At 41.8% G+C, this 23,846-nt stretch overlaps 1 protein-coding gene across 1 annotated transcript; it reads left to right on the top strand.

Annotated features, from left to right (window-relative positions):
• The first annotated feature begins 227 nt into the window (after nucleotides 1-227).
• PTPN7 (protein tyrosine phosphatase non-receptor type 7) lies at nucleotides 228-23,481 on the top strand. Its single transcript, XM_054980843.1, has 10 exons — nucleotides 228-290; nucleotides 995-1,220; nucleotides 3,341-3,524; nucleotides 3,931-4,015; nucleotides 7,137-7,213; nucleotides 7,310-7,447; nucleotides 9,220-9,330; nucleotides 12,326-12,483; nucleotides 14,178-14,291; nucleotides 22,461-23,481. The coding sequence occupies exons 2-10, from the start codon at nucleotides 1,090-1,092 to the stop codon at nucleotides 22,537-22,539; spliced, it is 1,077 nt and encodes a 358-aa protein (XP_054836818.1). The 5' UTR covers nucleotides 228-290; nucleotides 995-1,089; the 3' UTR covers nucleotides 22,540-23,481.
• The last annotated feature ends 365 nt before the right edge of the window (nucleotides 23,482-23,846 follow it).

Here is a 23,846-nt window from a genome sequence, read left to right as displayed (position 1 = left end):
ATCCCTCATTAACAACAGTCATACATGGCATAAACATCATGCAAGAAGCTCAAAGGGGCTTTTTGGTGTCTTGGGGCTGAGTGTGTTTGCGGATGGATTTTTGCAGTTTGTGGCCAGCACATGTGTGGGTGGCTACAAGGGTGGAGCAAGAGGGGGAAGTGTCAGAGCAGCCATCAGCTCTGTGATAAGGACTCAGGAGTTTCCTGCATTCACTTTTTGCACTGTGTGCGCACATTTCTTGAAGTTCCAGAAACAGCATGTGGAGATGAGGGTGCTGCTGACAGCACAGGGTGAGTGACTTGGCAGAACTGATACTGATGGGCAACTGGGGTGAGTGTGCGTGTGTGTGTGTGGGGGGGATCTCAGTATCTACAGGAAATGGGGAGATGTAGGAAGAAGGATGTCAATACAGTACTGTTAAATTGGGCTGGACTGTAATGCCTCTTTTGTAGACTTCAGGGGACCTGAAATAAGAGAGATCTACTATATTCAAGGGGATTGTAACTTCCTTGAAACAGTGTCGTGGTAATAGCTTTATGGGTTCCATGACGTGACCTCAACAGCCCATGTCTCTGCTATCGGCTATTTTGACATGGAGGAAGGAACTTACCTTTTCCCCTGCTCTGCAAGGCCCACCTTTTGTGAGTGTGTATGTCTGATGATGTAGCAGGATTGTTCCAATACCTGTAGCATACTGGTTAAGTGGTTGGACTGTGCATCAGTACTCTGCTGGTTTGAATCACTCTACTACCATGAGCTCAGCTCGTGGCCTTGAGTAAGACACTCGCATCAGCCACAACTCCCCAGCTGTATTGTGGGGATAATAATAACACTAACTTTGTTCATTGCTCTGAGTGGGGCACTAATCTGTCCAGAAGAGAAGTATATAAGCACGGTTGTTGTTGTTGTTGTTGTTGTTCAACTAAAGAATTTCTTCAGAAAACAGGAAGATCAGGGAGTTCTCAGTGAAAGTGATTTTCTTTATGATCTGTAGGTGTGTCTCCAACGCTAAACACTCATTGACCTGTGTAGTAGCTGCTCCCTAGTTTATCTGGGCTTTCAGTACAGAGAATCCACTGCTGGTGCAGCATGGTCCTTGCCTGCCCAGCATTCTCCAGAGTTCAGGATTCTAGCCTGCTCCATGAGGAACTGAAAGACGGAATGGACAAGTCTACCTTCAGTAATCGGGAGATTAAGAAACACGTGCGTCTACAGGATAGGTAAGTCTGTGCAGCTCCTGAATCTCAGGCCTCTTACATAGATACCAGCATCCAGAAGGAGCATGTGTCCTATGAGAAGAAGCCCTTGCCTACGTGCAGCAGCTGATGAAAACTGGCACATTATTTTAAAAAATATTCATGCTGCTTCAGGAGAGGAAAATGTAGCATAGTGTTAGAATGCTGGACTAAGGCTGAGGAGACCCTCATCAAATCCCCACCCTGCCATGATGCTTACTGAGAGATCTGGGCTCAACCCATCTCCCTCTGCATAAGCTACATTAAATGAGGAGGAGAACTATGTAGGGCACCCTGAGCACCTTGGAGGAAGGGCAGGATAAACATCTAATAAATAACAAAGCTCTTTCCACAGGGATCTAGCAGTATGCAACTGTGCTCAGTCTCAGGACTAATGGAAGGACATTTTTATTCATCACAATATCTACCTAAAATCAACACAACTGAACATTGAGATGATATATGTGACATCTGAAACCCTTTTTCCTGAAGCTGTAGTAATGTGACTCATTTAAATATTTATATCCAACTTTTCTACCCAGTGGGGACCCAAAGTGTCTTACATCATCATTCTCCCTTCCTTCATTTTAATCCTCACAACAACCCTATAAAGTGCATTACAGAGGGTGACTGGCATAATGATATCCAGCACACCCTTTCATGGTAAAGTAGGGATTCAAACCAGAGTCTCCAAGATCCTACTCTAACACTCTAAGCACTCCATCATGCTGACTCTCTACTCTTTTGCATGTTCCAAGAAAGCTTCCAATAATTGCTTCTCTTCCAGTTGTTTCGGCTTCCATTCAGTTTGGTGAAGATAAGGAGATGCGAACAGCTTTTTTATGTACAGTTGAATCATAATAGTTGAGTCTCTGAATTCTGCTGGTCTTAGATATCTTATCAACCTTCTCCTAAACAATCTGAAGGGCCAATGTGGTACAACGGCTAGAGTTCTGGAAACAAATGTGAGAAACTGAGGTTCAAATACTTGTTAATTTTTGGATTTCACTGGATGGCCTTCCTTAGCAAGTCTCTATCTCTAAACCTAACCTGCCTCATAGGGTTGCTGTGAGGCTTAAATGCTCTTCAGAGCTCCTAAAAGTAAGGGTAGGATGAACGTACCTAATAAATACATTTTTCTAGCATTTTTTCAAGTATATGCTTGCTCATGTCCACTTGACTGCTGGCTAGTGTTGCAAACTGGCCTGTGGAAAAATCTTCCTTTAGTAGAGGCCTAGTGTGTGAAAACAGGGCAGTTTTCATGGCATGGAGGTAAATAACATCTCCGGATAGATAACATCCTATTTCTCCATCTTCTGCTAGCAGATGAAGACTTTTTTTCTTTCATTTGGTGTTCCTTCAGTGATCCTTCCTTCCTGCTCACTGTTTAAATTGTTGTTTTTATGTTCTTGTATGTATTATAGCTCCGGTTTTAATTGTTTTAATTAGGTATTTGTGTTGGTTTTTAAAATGTGATTTTGTTATGAATGTTCTTGCTAGCTGCCTTGGTGGCCTTTATGAGGGCAGAAAAGCGGGGTATAAATTCTGTAAAATAAATAAATAAGCCTCTGTTCAAGGGACAGGACATTTTTTCTCTAGACCAGTTGGCAATTCTACTGCTGGCATCCCATTTGTAGTAATGAGTATTCTAGGAACCAATGTATTTGTCTGCTGTTGCACGGAGGGAAGCCTTGTAAATGGGCACTGGATAAAAACAGATATTCTAAGTTTGGTAGAAATAGTTTTGACACAGATTTTCTTCCCTGAAAGTAAATGTTGCAGAATGCAGCAAATATGTACCATACTTTGGAATGCCTGCTTGCTTCCATACGGAGGTATTGCTCCAATTTGGGTCTCTAACCTCAGTGGAGGAGGGGGTGCATATGAGCTTCCACACAGCATCAGTCTTCATGCGAGAAGAAAAAATCCAGAGAAGGTTGCCATGTTGTCTTATATAGGTGTTATACAAAGTTACATGTACCTTTGAATTCCAATAACTATTCTGAGTCTTTTCAGTACTTTTCAGCAGCAAATTGTACTCCCTATGACATTGATTGTGGTGTCCAGGTTGATAATTGGCACATCCAGACTTCTTTGCCTTTCAGAAGAGGTTCCAATGTGTCACTGGTGCTGGACATGAGTTCCTTGAGCAACACAGAACCTATTCGAGCAGTCTCTACTCCAAGGGACGTCACAGTGCAGCTCCTGAATTCAGCAAGTCATGTTCTTACTCAGGAGATGCTCCAGCAGAAGATCTGGAATCTAGAGGAACTTCTAGAGGAGTTCGCGGTAAGATGCTCAGAAGTGCTCCATCCTGATTTTTTATTATCAGCTAAGCTCCTGCTGCCCAAAGTCCTGCTGAGTCTTCAAGGCTCCATCCCATGCAACTGATAGGTTAAGCAACTGGACTTTTTCTGTGGTTAGGGAATGTTTGCGAACCAACCCAGGACCTTACTATAAGTCTGCTAGCGTCCTAAGCAGTAAATATCTGAGATAAAGTGTCTTCTGCTCCCATTATTCAGAGTGTGGTAAAGCAGGAAAGCTGTCAATGGAGATTTCTGTTGTGCTACCATTACCTTTGGTGGCTGATACTGGATTAATCTTCAGAACAAATTATCTGTCTGCCTTTCTTATATTTTTGTCCAACTGTGTTTCAGGAAGTTGTTTCAATAGTTCTTCCTTTACTCCTTAACAGAAAATCCCTTCAAACTTCGCCAGTTCAGAAGAGCTGGACATCCCAGGACGAGCAGCAAAGGACAGATACAAATCCATCCTACCAAGTATGTTCATTCTCAGTCCTCCTGAAGTGTGGGAGAGGGAATGGCACTCATCTGGATTTTATCTAGTGCCTGACTCAGAATTTGTATTGTTGCATCATGGAGTTCATGCCTTGAGGAACCCTAGCAGGCCCCTACTTTAAGTGTTGTTCCCAGTCCAGGCCCTCAAGGACTGTGTGTGATTCCCCTTCACATATCCACACAAATGTGTGTGTCACTGTTTTAATACAATAGCTTCCAGGTTCTGAAGTTGCCTTATACTGAGTGAGGGTATTTGTCCATCTAGCTCAGTATTGTCTGCTCTGATGGTTGGCTGGAGATCTCCTGGAACTGAGCTCTAGCCAACAGAAATCAGTTCCCCTGGAGAAAATGGCTGCTTTGGAGGGTGAACTCTATAGCATTATACCCTGCTGAGGCCCCTCCCCCTCATCAAACTCCACCCTCTCCATGCTCCACCCCCAAAATCTCCAGGAATTTCCCAACCTAGAGCTGGCAACCCTAGCTCCAGGGTCTCTGGAGCAGAAAGGCATTTCCAGCCTGATGCCTGAGATCCTTTCACTGGTGGTATCAGGAACTTAACCTGAGGCCTTCTGCATGCAAATTGTGTGCTCTACCACTGAGCTCCTGCCACAGAAATGAATTTTAAGGGAGGTTTTTACAATATGACTACAGTGGTTTTAAGTTCAGGCTGTAAAAACTTTTTAGCTCCATAATACAGCACTTCAGTCCCTCATGTAATGACATCAGGGCACATTAAAAAGACAAACCCATTAAGTCAAGAACTGTGTGGTCCTCTGAAGGACCACTGTATGGAGTGTTGGACTGGGAAGACTTAATTCAAAACTCTACTCAGTCATGAGGCTCAATGGCTGGCCATGGACAAATCTCTTTGCTTAACCAGGAGTGAAAGTAACTTTATTTTCTTACTGGCTCTAAGGGGTTTAAAAAGCAGAAGACGGGACATACCTGTTCAGCCACTTTCTCACTGGTACTCTGGAGCAGCCTGTACTACTTTATTTTCACTCCTGTGCTTAGTCTATCTCACAAGATTGTCATGAGGAAAAAAATTAAGCTAGCTCCATGTATAATACTGAGCTCCTTGAAGGAAGGGTGAGTTGTGAACTGAATTAATTAAAAATGTCTCCACACTTTAGGATATTGTGAGAAAATTAGGCCTGTAAGGTTGCTGTTGTTGACATACTCTTGAACTAGAGACACCAATTCAATACCTGCTTGCTGGTCTAAGCAGAGGAGGAAACATAAATAGTGTCATAAGGGTACCTTTTTTCCTTACGATCCTTGATTACTTAAAATTAAAGAAAATTCTAAAGCCTAGGAACCTCTTGCAGGTGTCATCTTTGCTTTCCTTTTCATTGCCGTTTATTTTATTGTATTTTATGTGTGTTTTAACTGTTTAAGTGAAGTGTTTTTATTTGGTTTTAATGGTTTTTAGATATGTTTTTTGTTAGCTACCTTGGTGGTCCTGATGAGGGCAGAAAGGCAGGGTATAAATTTTGTAAACAAATGAAGTATAGTAGTAAAATTAAAATGATATAGTAATCATAATAAAATTTGTAAATAACTCACAGTAATAATAATTAGCACATGGCCTTAATATACTGTATTTCAAGTGCAAATAAAAGCATTCTTAGTCATTCTTATGATAAGCCTGTCAGGCAGGAAATATCATCTCTAGACAGGATAGGACCAATTCATCACCGAAATGACCCAGGCAGCTGCTTGAGCATTGTAGGGGGCGGCGATGGGGGAAATTGTAAGTGTGGTTTATGCCACAACTGCCTGAGGCCCAAAGTGAGCAGTAAAGGTGCTTCCTGTGCATCCTGTCTTCTATCCTGCTGGGGTGGCAGCAAGATTCAAGACTGCTGCCTCTCAGGTGTGCTGCAGAGAGAGGCGCTTCTAGCAGGGAAGGAGGACACTTATGGTGACTCACGAGTATGTATGACGAAAAGCAGCCAAAGGGGGTGAGTAACTCAGGACTTTCCATACCTTACTGTGCAGTGTCTCATCTTAAATCCAGAGCTTCCCATGGGGTCTTTTATCTCTCTCTTTTTTAAATCCAACAGTTTCCACAAAATATTGACAGATGTCAGAGCATGCCCACATAAATACCCCTTACAAATATAAAGCTATACAAAACTGCTCCTTCAGATCCTCATGTTTGGAGGGCCCCTCTTCACAAGAGCAATGCTCCAGGCGCGCTTATGAAGTGTACATGCCTGCCTGGTGGTGCACCCATTTCCTCTACTTTTTCCTTCTATGCTTTTAGTTGCCATCCAAGCTAAGGTGCTCCAGGTTATGTTGAAAGTGACAAGAGGAGCCCCCACCACCTTTGTCACAGCACAGTGGGGCCAACTGCTTGGCTTTAATCTGGCCAGCCCAGGGCCATCCAGGAGGAAGCAATCTTCCATAGCACTGCCTGGGTGACCAGGTCAAAGCCCAAGCCACATCAGCTTTCAAGCAACCACCTCTGAAGCCCATTTTGGAGCCTGCATGGGCTCTGCAGGAAAAGGTGCATGTGTATTTTAGTCCTCACATCACCAGTCTCCAAAACATGGATCCTTTGGGGGTGCCACAGGAAGAGAGAGCTTGTAGCAGCAAATTACCCTGAGGCAGCCCTGGCCAAGCCAAGCACGAACACCCCCAAGTTGCACTGCAACAAATGACAGGCAGCATCAGCCTACTGAGAATATTTTCACTGTGCTAAATGGTCAGTCTGCTCCTACCCATGAGATGACAAAGCCTATCATAGAGAAGAGTTCTGGGAGAAGCAGTCCTGCAGATATGTGTGTCCCAGGCCATAGGTAATAACCAGCACTTTGAAGTGAACCTGGAAACCAATGGAGTAACTAAAGTGGGTGTAATATGCTAACTCCACCTTGCTCCTGATAGTAGTTTAGCTGTGACATTCCATACAAAATGGCACAGCTGAAGCTTCTGAATTATCTTCAAGGGCAGTCCTATATCATGTACGTTACAACAGTCTAGCTTTGAGAATACTGTGGCATGAATTCACATAGAAAGATTGCTGCGGTCAATGTAGGGAGCCATTCTCCATGCTAAATGGAGATGCAGATGGACACATCTAACTGAATTGTCCTTCTAGATCCCCAGAGTCGTGTCTACCTCAAGAGAGCTGAAAGCCAAGAAGAGGAGAGCTACATAAATGCAAACTACATAAGGGTGAGCCAGGGGGTCATTTGGACATGAGAATTCTGCAGGTGTGTGCTTTATCATGGTTATTATCTTTCTCATGGTTATTTCTGTCTCTCCCTCTAGGGTTATGATGGGCAGGAGAAAGCCTACATTGCCACTCAGGGCCCCATGCTAAATACAGTCAATGATTTCTGGACAATGGTGTGGCAGGAACAGGTTCCTCTTATAGTTATGCTCACCAAACTCAAAGAAGAGAAAGAGGTATCTCTGAAGTGGACCTGTAGATTTCTTTCCATTTGCTCTGTGTGGTCATGAATGAATTTTGGGGTGGGAAGTTAATAGATGGAACTGGCCATTTTTTGAAAGCCTGAGTAATGAGCAAGCTTAATATGTCTACACATTCAAGTAATACTCAGAAATGAGCAATGAATAGTTCTGTTTCCTCTGAGGATATTTATATATGATGTCTACCAACAGTGGCAAGGAAATAATGTTGGTTGCATTTGTTAAGTGCTTTCTGCTTTTGAGAATGATGAGTCCAATAGCTATGCTATAGGGTTTCATTTCCTTTGGCTAAGAGAGTGCTGGAAATATATGGTGTTGTTACTGGTAAATGTACAAGCAGAATCTATTGAAAGCAACAGGTTCTTAAAGTAGGTTGCAACATTTCTTATCCTTTATCAGTCTCTTAAAAGCTGTAATTGCACAGACCCCAAACTTTCCCCAAGATGATTCTGTTATACTCCAACTAAAAATCCCACATCTGTTTTTATCCACATTTTAGAAAAATTGCAAGCCTTTTCTGTTCTATTGCATCTCTTTCCCTCTGGCTTTATGTCCCACCTTGCAGATAAATTGCCTTATCCAGGAGAACACATTCATCATTAAAAAATAAACTGAATATTATTTTTGGCTATTAGCATGTATTCAGATGAACAAAGGATGGTCGCCTAGGAGCTATAAGTATATTTTGGGCCATAAACAGAAGTTTATTTATTTTCTTTTATATGTTCATCATTTCATAAATTTGCTGTTTCAAATTCAATCATAAACAATGAAATAAAAACAACGAGCAGTGACTTAGGTTGGCTACAAGGTGGAAAAGAGTACTTATACCCAGACAATAGTTTTCAATTAATTTGTGAATATGTGAGAGAACTAACTGGCCAGGCAAGAAACAGAAAGTAATTAATTAGGTTGAAAACGAAAAAATGAAAGGAAAAATGCAGGAAACAATTTACTTCTGAATAGATACACAATCTTTGGGGGAAAGTATAATGCTCTAGCAAGTGCCATGTGGAACCACAAAGTCAATTATGCTTCCAGTTAATTGGGGAAGAGTAATCCTTGAGTGCTGCAAAACAACCCTCGTGTGGATCTATCTTAAGCTTCAATGATGCTTTCAGTCTTCTAGAATGCAAATGAATCTTTGTAAACTACAGGTTACAAAGATTCAAACTGCTGCACAACACAGCAGGAAGTGGATCAATTGTTTACGCTTTAGCCTGTCCCTTATAAGATTACAGCTTTAATATTCCAGAGACCAGAGAAACTGTGAATATTCCAGAGGCACTATAGGCCCCAGTTATCAACATTGCTTTCAATATTGTCTTAAGCTCTCTTCCCTGCAGAATTGTCCTATAAAATGAATGCCAGGCCTTTTTGGGCACCACTGCCTTATTTAATTGTATTTTCTGTTACTCACCTATGAGCAGTACACTTGTTCTTTGCTCAGGCCATACCTGAGGGCCAAGCTACAAGTGACGAACATAATGATTGAGTGGAACGCAAATGGAGCGCAAGTGAACAGGGAGGAATACATGTGAGTCTGTTCACTTGCCATTCAAGTGTCATTCGTCACTTGTAGCTTGGCCCATAGACTGGACTGTGCCAGTGGGTCTTGGCAGGACTGGGTCTGATGGATGAATGGCTTTGGATGAATGGCTTTGCTCTTTTTGTGCTATTCTAGGATTCTGGGTTAGTTACTTATGCTATGGCTTCCTCTTTTGGGGATCTGTGATTTTTGCTTTCAGAAATGTATCCGTTACTGGCCTGAAACAGAAGCAACCTACGGGCCTCTCATAATCCGAGTGCATGGCACATGCGAGTGTGAAGAATACACCATCCGAGATATTGGCCTGCAGGTAGGCTAGTGACTCAGGAGAGCTGGGGAAAGGAGGGATCTGGTGTGAATTAGATCTCTTTAAGCGAGAGCCCTATGCTACTGTGGGTTCATATCATGTGGGTGAGCACACAACTGCAAGTAGGAAAACACAGTCAAAGAGTTGCTGATACAAATTAAGTGGTTTATTAGACAATGCTATTGCATAATAAGCCAATAAAGCAAACTGCATGTTACATGAATGGATGGTAACAGACATGGATATAGAAACACCAGAAAATGTATATGGCTACAGCAAATAATATGAGATACATAAACAGGCAGTGCAAGAGAATTAGCAAAAAAAAAGTCTACAGTACAGTTCTACACTAGCTCACAGCTATGTAGTGCAGAGATAAACCAATGTGCACACTAAATACATTTGAGGCAAAATGTAAAATGATGAGAGCAAGCATAGTGCATGTTAGCTATTCTAATTATTAAAATACTGTTGATGTTAATTTAATATGAATATTAAAATATTGGCAGCAGTGGCCATGGATGTCTTTCACCTGCTTTGGCTGGTAAGCCAGCTGTGGCTCTTCTTGGGTGGAAAAGATTTTGCTGCTTTCATGCATGCCTTGGTAACATCTAGATGACTGCAATGTGCTCTTTGTGGGGCTGCCCTTGGAGCTTGTAATGAAGCTATAGGTAGTACAGAATGCTGTGGCCCGAATATTGACTGGATTGGAGACCACCCTCCAAAGCAGCTATTTTCTACAGGGGATCTGATCTTTGTCGACTGGAGATCAGTTGTAATTCTAGGAGATCTCCAGCCCCCACCTGGAGGCTGGCAATCATATGCCAGGCCTGCAAGGCTCTGACACTGCTGCTGGGGCACCTCTGGGTGTGGCCTTGTTCTTACTCCTTTCCCCACAGCCCCTTGTTGAGCTGCCTGCCCCTGTGGTGCCTGGCTGAGGCTGCCCCTGCTGGAGGCTCCTCTGGAGTAGTTAAGTGCAGGGGTGGAGCAGAGCAGCTTCCTCCAGACACTGCCTTGGGGACCACATTTGAGGGGAAAGGCAGTACAGAAATGTTTTAAATAAATAAATAAATATCTCCTCCTGGCCCTCCTACCCCAAGCAGAAGCAGGTTCATAGGATCTAGGAGGGTTGGGAAGACAGGTCTCTCACAAGCTTGTGGGCCTCTCAACTTTCAGACTCCTGAGAATTAGGAGAACGGAAGGACAAGATAGCGCTAGGCCTTTGGAGGCCTCAAGACACAGCAGTAAGCCATAAATTTATCAACATCCAGGTGGGGCCTGGAGTTCTCTCAGAATTACAGCCAGGATTGCCAACCTTCAGATAGCAGCTGGAGATCTCCTGGAATTACAACTGTTCTCCAGGTGACAGAGATCAGTTCCCCTGGAGAAAATGACTATTTTGGAAGATGACGTGTATGGCATTATGCCCCACTGAGGTCCCTTACCTCTCCAAACTTCACCCTCCTCAGGTCCCCCCCCCCCCCGCAATCTCCAGGAATTTCCCAACCTAGAGCTGGCAACTCAGGGCTACAGAGATCAGTTCCCCGGAGAAAATGGCTGCTCTGGAGGGTGGGCTTCATGGTTTTGTTCTTTGCTGAGGTCCCTCCCTCCCCAAACCTTACACCTCCTAGGCTCCAGGTCCCCAAATCACCAGGAATTTCCCAACTTGGAATTGGCAACCCTAGCAAGGTTGCATCCTCAAGGCAGGTGGGCCCTAAAAAGAAAAGGCTGCTATGTCTGCTTCTCTCTTAGTCTTGTCTCACATTTCCCTTGGTTGGTAGTTGTATTATGGTGGCATGACAGATACTCCTTCGAAATGGAGATAGAGGCATGGACTTTATTTTCCCCTTAACTTTGGCACCCAGGGACAAAAATTCCCAGACTCATAACATCTGTCCATTTGTATCCCCAGAACAATATGCTAAGCAGAGTTCTTCTAGTTTGATACGAGACTATTCTTATTGTTTGTCAGAGCTGTACAAACTGCCTCCGAGTCTTGGACACTTTTTGCTCTTTCAGCAATCACAAGTGCATTCTGAGAACTTCAGATTAAGGACTTTCAGGCTAGTGTCCCTATAGAGCATGATAGTAAATTTTAAAAGTTTGGGAGGTCCTTCTTATGCGTGGGGCCCAGTCCCCTGACTACAATCCGCTTACATATAATAATGCGTTCCAATGCATCAGGCACCTACAGACTTCTCTTGGCCTCTCAGCAGCTGTTTAACTCGTTTGACACAGTTGGCATAGCAGCTTCTAGGCTCTTGCAGCTGAATCCACAGATTCTTCCAAAACCATTGAAAGAATGATGAAAAATAATCTGTGCTTCTTCCCACATCAAATATATTGCAGGGCCAAACACAGGTGGGGTTGTCTGGAGAGAGGGGCCTTTCATTGTAAAAATCCATTTGGACCAGGTGCCCCTCTGAACAGAAGTGTTCTCTTGATATTAGGAGGTGCTTTCCAGTTGTTTACAGCGACTTAAGGTTAGATGTTCCTCATGGAATATGAATTATGACCCAGTGCTATATTGCTGTAGTTTCATCCAAAACTCACAGTGTCCTATGCCAAACTATTCTGACGCAGAGTCTCTGAATCAGGATTTGAAATCCATTTTGTTCAAAGATGGAGGCATTAGCTGTGGTCAAAAACCATGCTAGACTAACAGAAGGTCCTGTTGACTGTGTATATGAGCAAATGGAATGAGAAGAGGGTTGTACTACAGAAGCCTAGGCAATTTCAGTGGAACTGGAAACCCCATCCTAAGCATTTTCAGGAAGTGGATGAAAACATTTTTGAATCATAAAGAAAAAGTTATGATTCAGCTTTATGGATTAATACATAATTGTTTTTCATGTCATACTTTTTATGATGTGGACAGTATTTTAATTCTATTTGTGCTTTTTCACATTAATCTTCTTCAACGTCTTGCGGGGGTGAGGGGCAAGAGAATAAAAAAAAATTAGAAATAAAATCCTTTCAATCTTATGATGGTTCACAGCTCAAAGATGAATGTCGCAATGTGAAGCACCTCGTATTCCCATCCTGGCCAGATCAGAAGGCCCCGGAGTCAGCCAAGACTTTCTTGAACTTAGTTTTGGAGGTGGAAAAAATCCTGCAGGCTTCACAGAGCACAGGACCTATTGTTGTGCACTGTAGGTAAGAATCTTTTCTCACAATCCTGCAGCAGTGCAAAGAGTTCAGTTCCTTAGAAGCTTACTTGAACATACTGTGAATGTCAGTGATTGGAACAGAGGAGGGCTTTTTTTCTGGGAAAAGAGGTGGTGGAACTCAGTGGGTTGCCCTCAGAGAAAATGGTCACATGGCTGGTGGCCCCGCCCCCTGATCTCCAGACAGAGGGGAGTTTAGATTGCCCTCCGCGCCGCTGAGCGGCACAGAGGGCAATCTCAACTCCCCTCTGTCTGGAGATCAGGGGGGCGGGGCCACCAGTCATGTGACCATTTTCAAGAGGTTCCGGAACTCCGTTCCCCTCGTTCCCCCTGAAAAAAAGCCCTGGAACAGAGACTATTGAAGTTGTCTACCCTATGGCCTGTTAGCTGCCAGAGCATAGGAAACTTCTCTTTCCCACGATCATGGTTACATTTGGGCTGGGGCTTCTTTGGCAGCAGAAACTCGTTGCAGTCTCAGGGCTCAGAACATGTGGTTTGAGATGTTAATATTTATTTATTTATACCCTATTTTTCTCCTCAGTGGGGAGCCAAAGTGCCTTATAAAGTTCTCTCCTCTCACATTTTAGCCTCACAGTAACAAGACAGTGAAGTAAATTGGCTGAGAGAGACTGGCCCAAGGTCACCCAGCAAGTTTCCATGGCTCAGACCTAGTCTGGCACTGTAACCAGTATACCATACTGGATCTTAATTTGTATGGACATCTATTACAGTTGAAGTATAATACTAGCATTTGTTGCAGATGATGCCTATCTTTCCAACAAGATGGATGGAATGTAATATAAATGTAATGAAACAAATTGATTACTTGTTGGTTTTGGGCCACAGAATGTGCACATTATCTGAGGCTAGGAAGAGAGGATTCATGGGAATATCTCATGAATACAAGCTGACTGCTAAGGTTGACTTTGTATTCCTTATTGCCCTGATCTTCACAAAATGTGCCTAAATTTTCCTAACTTCTTCAGTATAGTAACTGCAGCTTCCATAAAAGCTGTTAAGAGACTACTGTGGTGACTACTGAAATAACAGAAACTGGGTCTTTGCTGATCTGTTTTCCTCTCAGAGCCAACATTGGGGAGTGGAATAGGAATAAGCACCTGGAATTAAATAAAAATAAGCCTAATGCTAACAGCAAGAGAGAAGATATACTTCAACATCATCCCCATCAAGTAGCCAGCCATTTCTTCTCCCAGTACTCCCAACTATTTTATCGTATCCCTAAGTTCAGGACTGCTTGTCCCTGATTGCCCCAAAATATGATAGGTTCTGACTTAAAAGTCAAGGATTTGAGAAATAAGCATGTTCCTCACCATATAGGATTGTCAAAGCCAATCCTTAAGATTGAACTACAGGATATGAAGAACATGGGGTGGCCACCATATATAGCAGTCCTGGGTTGAGTTCCACTCTGTAATTTCTATTTACATCATTATAATGTCTATTATAATGTCTATTATAAGGGGGGAGACATTATAATGTCTATAATGTCTCCCCCCTAACCTACCGGTTGCACCTCATTATCTGCTGCTGAGGGGGCAAATACACATCATAATCCCTTGTTGGGATTAATGGTTCTTTCCCCTTTCCTGATATGCAGAAATTTTCAGTCCCAGAATCTTCAGTGACATCTATAGGCTGATGTTGTCTTGATGTTTTTTCCAGTGCAGGAATTGGTCGGACAGGCTGCTTTATTGCTACACAAATTGGATGCCAGCAGCTGAAGGACAAAGGAGAGGTGGACATTCTGAGAATAGTATGCCAGCTACGCATAGACAGGTGGGGATTAAGTGACCATCAGTCTTCTCAACCTTCTCATCGTATGTAGTAAGGAGCATAAAAGAGCTCCAAAGCAAAGCTGGGTTGAGGAATAAGCTTACGTAAACTATAGTTTGGGGCCTCATAGTATGAAGGCCTCTAAGTAAAACAAAAACAAAAACCCACTAACCACCACTAGTCTAATCTTGTAGCTTCCACTTACAGAGTGTTGGACAGCCGCACAGCCGATTTATTTATGCAATGATTTCTTCTTCTTTTTTTTTTGTATCCTACTTTTCTCCCTGATAGGGACACTGAACATCTTATAATAATAATAATAAAAAAGAAAGCACAATAGAAATAAAAGCAAGAAAAGGGGGTGGAGAGGAGGCTTCTAAGTACAGAGCCAGTCTTCCTGTCTGTTCACCTGACATCTCCCTGCCAGAGCAAGGCTGTAGCCCTCAGGTTAAGAATAGCAAGACAAGAGCCCTTCAGCTCACACAAGAGCCCAGGACTTAAATATCTGGAGCAGGAGAGTTGCCATTTCCAGGTCGGGGAGTTCCTGGAGATTTGGGAGGACAGCCTGGGGAGGGTGGAGATTGGGGGGCGGGGGGGGGAGGGAAGGGAGCTGAGCAGGGATGTGATTGTATAGTCTGCCCTCTGTATTGATACTGAAAGTGAATCATCCCTCCAAAGCTGCCCATTTCCTTCAGGGGAACTGATCTCTGTAATACAAAGGTCACTTGATATTCCAGGAGCTTTCCAGCCCCACCTGGAGGTTGGCAGCCCTGTGTTGGAACGTGGCCAGATTATGACATGATGAGGCCCTAAATTATATCATCTTAAGAGGCTCCATATGCTTTAGTAATAAAAGTTTATTCAGACCTTCCTACTGGTTCTTTCTCTCACCTACCCAAGCAATTGGCTGGCAGGGAAAGAAATTGGGAAGAGCCAGCTAGCTGCATAACATCTTGAGGAAGGGAAATTAATAGTTGGAAAAAGTGTGATGGTTTTTACTATACAAAACCTACAGCAGAACTGAGCAATCACAGTATGCGTTGTAAGATATAACACAAACAAAATATCCATTTCTGTGCTCAATATAACTGTCTTAAAATTAGCTCAGTGGTTTTCAAGCTTTGTTCTGGGGAACTTTGGAGTTTCCTTGAAAGCTTACTCAAAATATTTAATCTTTTCATTCATTTATTCTAAGATTTCAGTGAAGACAAAAAAACCACCTTCCAAGCAATAACAATAAAATATAAGAACAATAAAATTTAAATTACAGTAATAATATAAGACAGTGTACAAATGTCTCCACCAAACATCAAACAGCAAAAAAGTACACTTACAAAATGCCATCATCTAATGTTCTGAAACGTTTCTAAACAAACAAAAAAAGGCTTCACCAACTTCTTGACATCTGGACTATGATTGCTTGCCAAAAATAGCTAAAAAGCTACCTGTAAAGACTTGCCCACCACTGCTAATCTTCCCTTGCACACAGTATGGGAGCGCTTGAAATGTTCTTCTTCATCTCAGAGCTAAACTACACAAGATGAATTACACAAGGATGCTCAGGTGAAGGAAGACACAATGTTAGCTGGGAAGTGTTTGAATTTCCCCTCTCTACAGAGCCGGCAAAGATTGCTTCTCAGAGGGTTTGTTAATTTCCTCTTTGCCTCCCTGAAGGCTTTGTCAATTATTAACAAACCTGCTGGGAAATGATCTTTGCCCACTCTGTAGAGAGGTGAAATTAACAAACCCTCTGAGGAGCGATCTTTGCCGGCTCGGTAGAGAGAGGTGAAATTCAAACTGTGCTTCCAGGCTAACATTACATCTCCCTTCACTTGAGCGTCCTCACGTAATTCACCTCATGTAGTTTAGCTCTCAGTTAATGATGCTCAATAGGTCTGCCAAACGTTGTACAAGAATTGATGGTGCACCCCAGAATCCTCTGCAACACACAGGGATTATAAGACTAATTTGCACAGAAAGCAATGTATCAAGGTTTTCCTTGAGGCAGAACGTTTGAAAACAGTTGTATTAGTTTATACAGTGCCCTTTAAAAAGCTACCATTGTTGTTTTGGTTCATTTCTGCAAGAACTAGGGTAATGACTGCATGTAGAGCCACTGCAGCGACTCAGCATGTATGGGATGGGGGTGGGGAGAAGAGAGGAATTAGGGTGATTTCTGATATAACTGCCCTCTGGACTTATGGCTGCCTAAATCCTACACTCTACACACAATATAACAAGGCAATACCCAGTACAGAAGAAAGACTACACAATGAAAAATCACCCAGGTATTTAGAAAAATATTCAGTTGTTATTATTTAACAAAAGGACAATCACTATGTGAACACTTCATACAATGTGCAAACAGTGCATTCATGTACTCTAATTATCTCTAAGAATGTCCTTTTCTCACAGTCCAAACCATGCAGGGAACTCCATGCCCTGCTCCGATCCTCTTAGGAACAAGGCAAGTACTCCGTGGGTAGAAGAGATGGTAAGTATGAATCACTTATGATCCTTAATATATTTGATGTCTTTTCTTCTCTTTTCTTTCCATACAGGTGTCTTTCCAGATGTTATTTGTAGTGAGTACTGATACACATGTCACTCTTTGGGTGGTGAGACATACGTTTATGAGTACAGGTGGTCCACCAGCCCCTGAGGAAGTCATGAGGATGAAATTTGCCGCTTAGCCGGTTGCAGTTAGGGCTGCTTTTTGGTTGGACACTACAGATAACATCTGGGAAGACACCTGTATGGGAAGAAAAGAGAAGAAAAGACATCAAATATATTAAGGATCATAAGTGATTCATACTTACCATCTCTTCTACCCACGGAGTACTTGCCTTGTTCCTACAGGATCGGAGCGGGGCATGGAGTTGCCTGCATGGTTTGGACTATAAGATAAGGACATTCTTAGAGATAATTAGAGTATATGAATGTACTGTTTGCACTTTGTATGAATTGTTCACATAGTGATTGTCCTTTTGTTAAATAATAACAACTGAATATTTTTCTAAATACCCGGGTGATTTTTCATTGTGTAGTCTTAAATCCTACACTCTAGCATCTCCTTTTATTTGTTTAACCACACCCCCTCAATCACCCACAATCAGTAAAAAAGAGAGACATAAACTTTATCTAACTGGTTGGTATTTTTAAAATTTTTAAATTTTTTAATTAGTGCAAACCAGTTTTTTTTAAGCAAATAGGAGAGGGGGAAAGAAACAGTGCTGGCTACAATAACACTATTAGCAAATCTATACATTGGTATCTATAAAAGATTTCCAAATATCTAAAAATAAGTCCATATGATACACAATTGCCTTATATGTGATATGTTCAAATGTTGGTAAGTTTATAAGGTCTTCAATCCAATGATCTATAGGACGTAGGCTTTTATCTTTCATATGTTGAAATATAACTCTTTTAGCAACTGTAAGGGCACAAAGAGTCCATTTCCGTTGACCATTGGTTAGATTCCAAGAGATAGGCAAGTAATTTAACAGTACATTGTCCTCAAAGATAAATGAGTTTTCTAACAAAAAATTAATATGACTAATAACTGCCTCCTAAAAGGGCTGAATGACTAAACATGTCCAAAGCATGTGCTTAAGAGATGCATTTTGTGAATTACACTGCCAACGGTTAGACACCGTGCTTAAAACTTTAGTAAAAAGACATTGCCCAATATACTCTAAACATAATGTTTTGCTGAATAAGTTGCAACTTTAAGATCCACAGTAGCAATAGGTATATGGCTTAAAGCCTTATCTCATTGCTTTAGCAAAATTGGATGCTCCAGATTGTTACTGCATTCATCTCTAAGGCTCTGTGTATAATATTTATTAACAAACGTCAAATATTTATATACAAATATTGTAGATATCACTTTCTGTATTGATTCAATAAGAATCTTCAGAAGTGGGGGAGATGCTGAAGTACTCATGCTGCTGGACCATATTTGGACACCAACAAATGTTGCAATTGTAAACAAAAACAAAACATTTTAACATAAGTAGACCCTAATGTATTCTACTTGAAAAGTAGTTCCCAAAAAGAGGCCTTCAAAAAAGCCCAAGATGGATACTCCAAATTAGGGGTGGGATTCCATTAATTTGTACACACTGACAAATATGCCTGAAGATAAGCACTAAGATCTGGAAGACCAAATCTTCCTTCATTAATTGAAAGTTGCATCCTCTTTAAAGAAATCATGGGTGGTGTTGAACCCCACATAAATTTCTGAAACAAAGGATTAATTTTATGAATATATCTATAAGGTAAATAAAAAGGTATTGTACACATAACATATATAATTCAAGGTTTAATATTCATTTTGTGTGTATTGCTTTACTCCATAATGACAGGTTTAAGGCTGCCCATCTATCCAAATCCAATGATATATCTGAGATTAGTTTATTAATATTCAACGGAATTATGTCCTTAATATTCCTTGGGATTAATATTCCAAGATAAGTAATAGCATATGGGCAACATCAAAAATGTCCCTGAGTAATTACACTCTGTGATATATTGTCTCCCAGTGGCATCAATTCTGATTTTGTCCAATTAATTGAATAATGAGACAGATCACCAAAATTATTAATAAGACTCATTAATTGGAATGGAAGACTGAGGCTCTGAAATAAATAATAAAAGATCATCTTCATATAAAATAATTCTAAATTCTAAATGAGAGGAGAAAGAGGACAACCTTTCCTAGTACCTCTTTCAAGAGGAAACGGTACAGAAAAAGTACCATTGGTCTGTACTCTGTACCCTACATCTAGGGGATTAGTACAAAATTCTAATCTAGTTCAAAAATTAATGGGGAAGCCAAATTTAGTCAATGTAGGGAAAACAAATTAGCAATATATTTTGTCAAGCTTTTATTTAGCATCGAGTGAAAAATAGCAACTTGATCAGATCTCTTTCTATTTAATGCAATCAGATCAGCGACCTATCTAAGATTATCAGATTCTTGCCTATTTTGTATAAATCCTACTTGGTATACATGTACCAAAGTTCTAATAATCTTTTGAAGTCTGTTAGCAAGAATGGCAGTTAATATCTTAACGTTCACATTCATCAAAGAAATAGGTTGAAAATTTGCATATTGAGTGTGGTCTTTAGAATAACAGTAATATAAGCATCCTACAGTGATGCTGGCAATGCATCAGATACAAAAATCTCTTTGTACAATTGAAATAATTTTGGAATTAAAAAATCTGAAAAGATTTTATACCGTTCAAAGGGACCCCGTCTGGTCTGGAGATTTACCAGTGCTCACATTCAATATCAGAGCTTAATTTCCTCCATATGCAAAGGCTCAGCAAGTAACTGTTGGAAGAGTAAAGTGGGAGAAAAAATGTTTCCAAGTCTTCTCCTGATGGCTCTTTGCCCTTTCTATATAATTAAGAGTAAAACTTTAGAAACTGCAAATTTATTTGTATGCATTACATTCTCCTCATACTCAATGATAGGAATATAATTCTTGTTCTTTTGCTGCCTTAAATGATGGGCCAATAATCTGCCAGCTCACTCTCATCTTTTCCAGTATGACTGACACAAGCACGTCAAAGCATGTTCTGCTTTCATTGGCAATATATTATTCAACTCCTATTTAACCTTTTGCAACTCTCAATAGAGATCTAGATTGGAAGATGTAGAAAACGGAGTTAACAAATATTTCAACTTATTTTTCATATTCATTTCTTCCCTTTCTCTAAGCTTCTTCTTGTGAGAAGCATATCCAATAATCCTTCCACTATAACAGCTTTACAAGTTTTCCATTCAATAGCACAAGTATTCGCAATTCCTTGTTAATATTAAAATACTCTGCAAGCTCGGCTATCATCTATGTTTTAAAAGTTTTGTCATTGAGCAGAGAGATGTTAAGATGCCATAAGCTTCTTGGTGGTCCAAACCAATCAAGAAACTAGTGAACTAATGAAATAGGGGCATGATCAGAAATAACAATTACATCTATAACATAGGCTTTATCTGAGGCATCATCAACCCAGCTGAAACAAGAAAATATAATCAAAAACAGTTATGATGTAAAGAAGAAATAAAGGTATAGTCCCTGTCCTTTGAGTGTAACATGCACCAATGATCAATCAAACCTGGGCTGAATCCACACACCCACGAAGTGTCCTGGCGTTGCGCTAAATGTTCGCTAAACACCCGGAAGTGTAGGAAGTGACGCTACACTTCCAGGTGTTTAGCGAACATTTAGCGCAACACTGGGACGCTCCACAGGTGTGTGGATTCAGCCCTAGTTCAACCATATAGGCTTTAAGTATAGATCTTACCAATGAACATTCTTTACGTGGGGGTGTGTTTCAATCAAAAGCTGTATTTAGTATTTCATTAAAATCTCCCCCCCCCCACTAACAAATAACCATATCTAAGATCTACCAAGTTACTGAAATGTTAATGAAACATATCTGGAGAATCCACATTCGGACTGTATACATTAACCATAACCGTAACAGAATCAAAACTTTTCATAACAAAAATAATAAAGCAACCATTTGGGTCTGTTATTACTTCTTGAACCTGAAAAGAGACACGTTTATGTATTAATATAGGCGCACCCTTAGATTGAGTAAGGTAAGTATACCCTCTTTCACTCAGCTGTTGTGTCTTGACAGACAAGACGTAGATGGAACTGAACAACAAACATTTATTTAAAGAAAATAAGGCGTAAAACAGTAAAGGTTTAATATGGAATAATAAGTATGGAACATACTGCTGGCAGAGACAGTGGCCAGGTGGAGGGCTGCAAGGGAATCCCTCCCCTGTCCTGCCTCCCAGTGAGCCCACATGGCTCTGTCTTTGAAAACAATTCCCAGGTAAAATTGCATCACTGGCCATGGGTTTGAACCTGTGCCTGGCATCTTGTTTAGCTTGACCCTTAGTTAATCAGACAAACAATGTGGGGAGATATGATTCCTTTCCCTCCAGACAGGGTTCCTTAGTATTCAAGATTCAACTTGGGTTGCCAACTCCAGGTAGGGAAATTCCTAGTAATTTGGGGGTTGAGGCTGGGGAGGGTGGGTTTTGGGGAGCAAAGAGTCCTTCCTTAGTGGGTAAAAACCCATAGTCACCGCTCCAAGGCAGTCCTTTTCTCCAGGGGAACTGGTCTTTGTCATCTGGAGATCAGTTATAATTCCAGAGGGCCTCCGGCCACCATCTAGAGGTCAGCAAAACTAGGTTCAACCCTAACCTTTGAACCGCTTACTACTTACTACTCCAGTTCCAGACTTCTTTTTACCTCACTGAGATCCTGGTCATAGAACCTATACACAGAAAGCTAGATTTTAGGGGCACTTAACAGTGTGTTTGTTTACTTTACTAAAAAGAAGTGTCCTTCCCTAACCTGGCCCCAAATCCTAACTAAAATCCAAAATAAAAACCTGTCTAAGCCAATGGTGTTATCCACAGCCACCCAAATCCCTGTCTGAAGGGGAAAGTACCTCTTTTTCCTCTTTAAGCAGAGGCTGGCTCATCCCTCCCATCCAGTAGTGTTCTAGGGAGTCTGGTTGGCTGGCAATCTCTGGGATTTGCATGAGGCCTAATTCACCAGGATTGGTTCAGAGCCCTGGAGAATAGGTAAGGCTAGGGTTGCTGGTCCCCCAGTGGGGACGGGGGATCCCCATTCCCAGCCTTCACCCTCCTCCCACTCACTTGGCCGGTGGGGGGAACAGGTCTCCTGGGGTGCATTCCCAGCGCAGTGTGACGATGTCACTCTCAGGAGTGATGTCATCATGCAGGCCCTGGGAGTGCTCCTGCGCGTTGCGCTGTAAATGATATTATTGTGCCTTGCCAGGAGTGCTCTCGTGTGAGGAGATTCAGAAGGTGAGTGCCAGGTCCCCCCCACCCACTGGGAGGGTAAAGAGACCTGGCAACCCTAGGCAGGAAATTGGGTTGGTTAGTGCAGCTCAGTGATAGAGCACAAACATTGCATGAAGACTCTGGCTCAGTCCCTGGTATCACCATGTACAGGTCTGAGATAGCAGGTACTGGGAAAGGCCTTTTCCTAGCTGCCCAATCCGAGGGAATAATACTGATCTAGATAGTATAAAGGCACCTTCATCTCTTCATTGTTAGCAAAATGTCGCTTTCTATGGCTGTATGATTAAATAACTTCTCTTTGTATTGCAGAGGTGGAATGATACAAACCAGTGAACAATACCAGTTCCTCCATCATACGCTGGCCATGTATGCCTCACAGCTTCGTTAGCAGACTGACTGTGTTAGCACAGGAAATCAGCAGCCACTTCACCCTTGGATTGATGGACTCTATAAGGCTAACAACTGTCACATCCAGAGAACTATAATGTATATTTTAACCCTCTGTAGTCTAAACCAGTTCACAAGAAGATCAGTCACACTGGTTGCATATAATTGGATGGTGTTATATCTGGAAGCAGACTTTCAAGTGAAGGTCTTTCTTTCTTTGAAATTTCTGAACAACAATTTATGTAATCCCAAATTTGATATCCTGTTTATGGGAAAGGCTTTGGCCGAATCCACACTTCCTTTCTGTTTCTGTGCCTTTTTCGCAAGCAGTGCGCTGTTCATGCAGATACTCACATGCTTTCCCATTCCGCGTGTTCCCCGCCATCACCGTGCCACAATTGCGCCTTCCTTCCAAATCACATGATAGTGGCGGAAATCCATTTTCTCCCCGCCTTTTTTTTTTTGCACAGTGCAGAAAGGTCAGTATACCGGTAAACCAACTGTAGTGAGCAGCGGTTTGTGTGAGAAAAGAAACGGTCACTGGAGCATGCGCATGTCACATGGGGACCGTTTCCCTACTGTGTCCCGCCATTTTTAAGAGCGCGAGGAACCAAGCCGAGCAATCCTGTATTTCCCACAATGATCGTCTCCAGTAAACGGCAGGTGCGGAAAACAAATATATTCCTGAAAGCTTAGGATGCAGGTGGGAGATTCTACCATGTGCAAAAGACAGAATGCATCATCTCGTGGTGTTGCATGGCTGTGCTGCGAAGCATGCCAACCACAATCTGAGCCATCATCACAAATATCACACTCTGAGCATCCATGTTGTTAACTACTAAAAGCAGAAAACCACTCTGAGCAGCAGAATTTCCGGACAATGCCTTTAATGTGACAATCTAATTTCAAATTTGCCCGCCATACCAACCAGCCAATTGTTAGAAAGTGCCACACAGAAAACAGAGAGCCACCAGGCTCAAGGAAGAACACCAAGGGGCACCAATATGAAAACTTCCGTTGTTAATCCCAAATATCCATACAATAATACAATTCAATGTGAATGCAATACAAAATGAATGCAATACAAAGGGCCAATATAAGGCAAGATCAATACATCCGTAACGAGGCTTAAATAAGCCCATATGCCGGCAGTCTGTAATAAAGTCCAACCGGCTAAACCGGGGAAAGGCAGTCAACACAATGCATCCCAACGATCCCAACGATTCGTTAGACTTACTCTAAGGACTTGAACTGGAAGATGCAGAGCGGTTCCTTGTTAATTTTGGCCTGAAGAAAGAAGAATGTACT

The sequence above is a fragment of the Eublepharis macularius genome, chromosome 5 (assembly GCF_028583425.1).
Source record: "Eublepharis macularius isolate TG4126 chromosome 5, MPM_Emac_v1.0, whole genome shotgun sequence".
NCBI classification, from domain to species: Eukaryota; Metazoa; Chordata; class Lepidosauria; order Squamata; family Eublepharidae; genus Eublepharis; species Eublepharis macularius.
The sequence above is the reverse complement of the archived record's forward strand: the minus strand, read 5'-3'. Positions and strand labels throughout refer to the sequence as shown.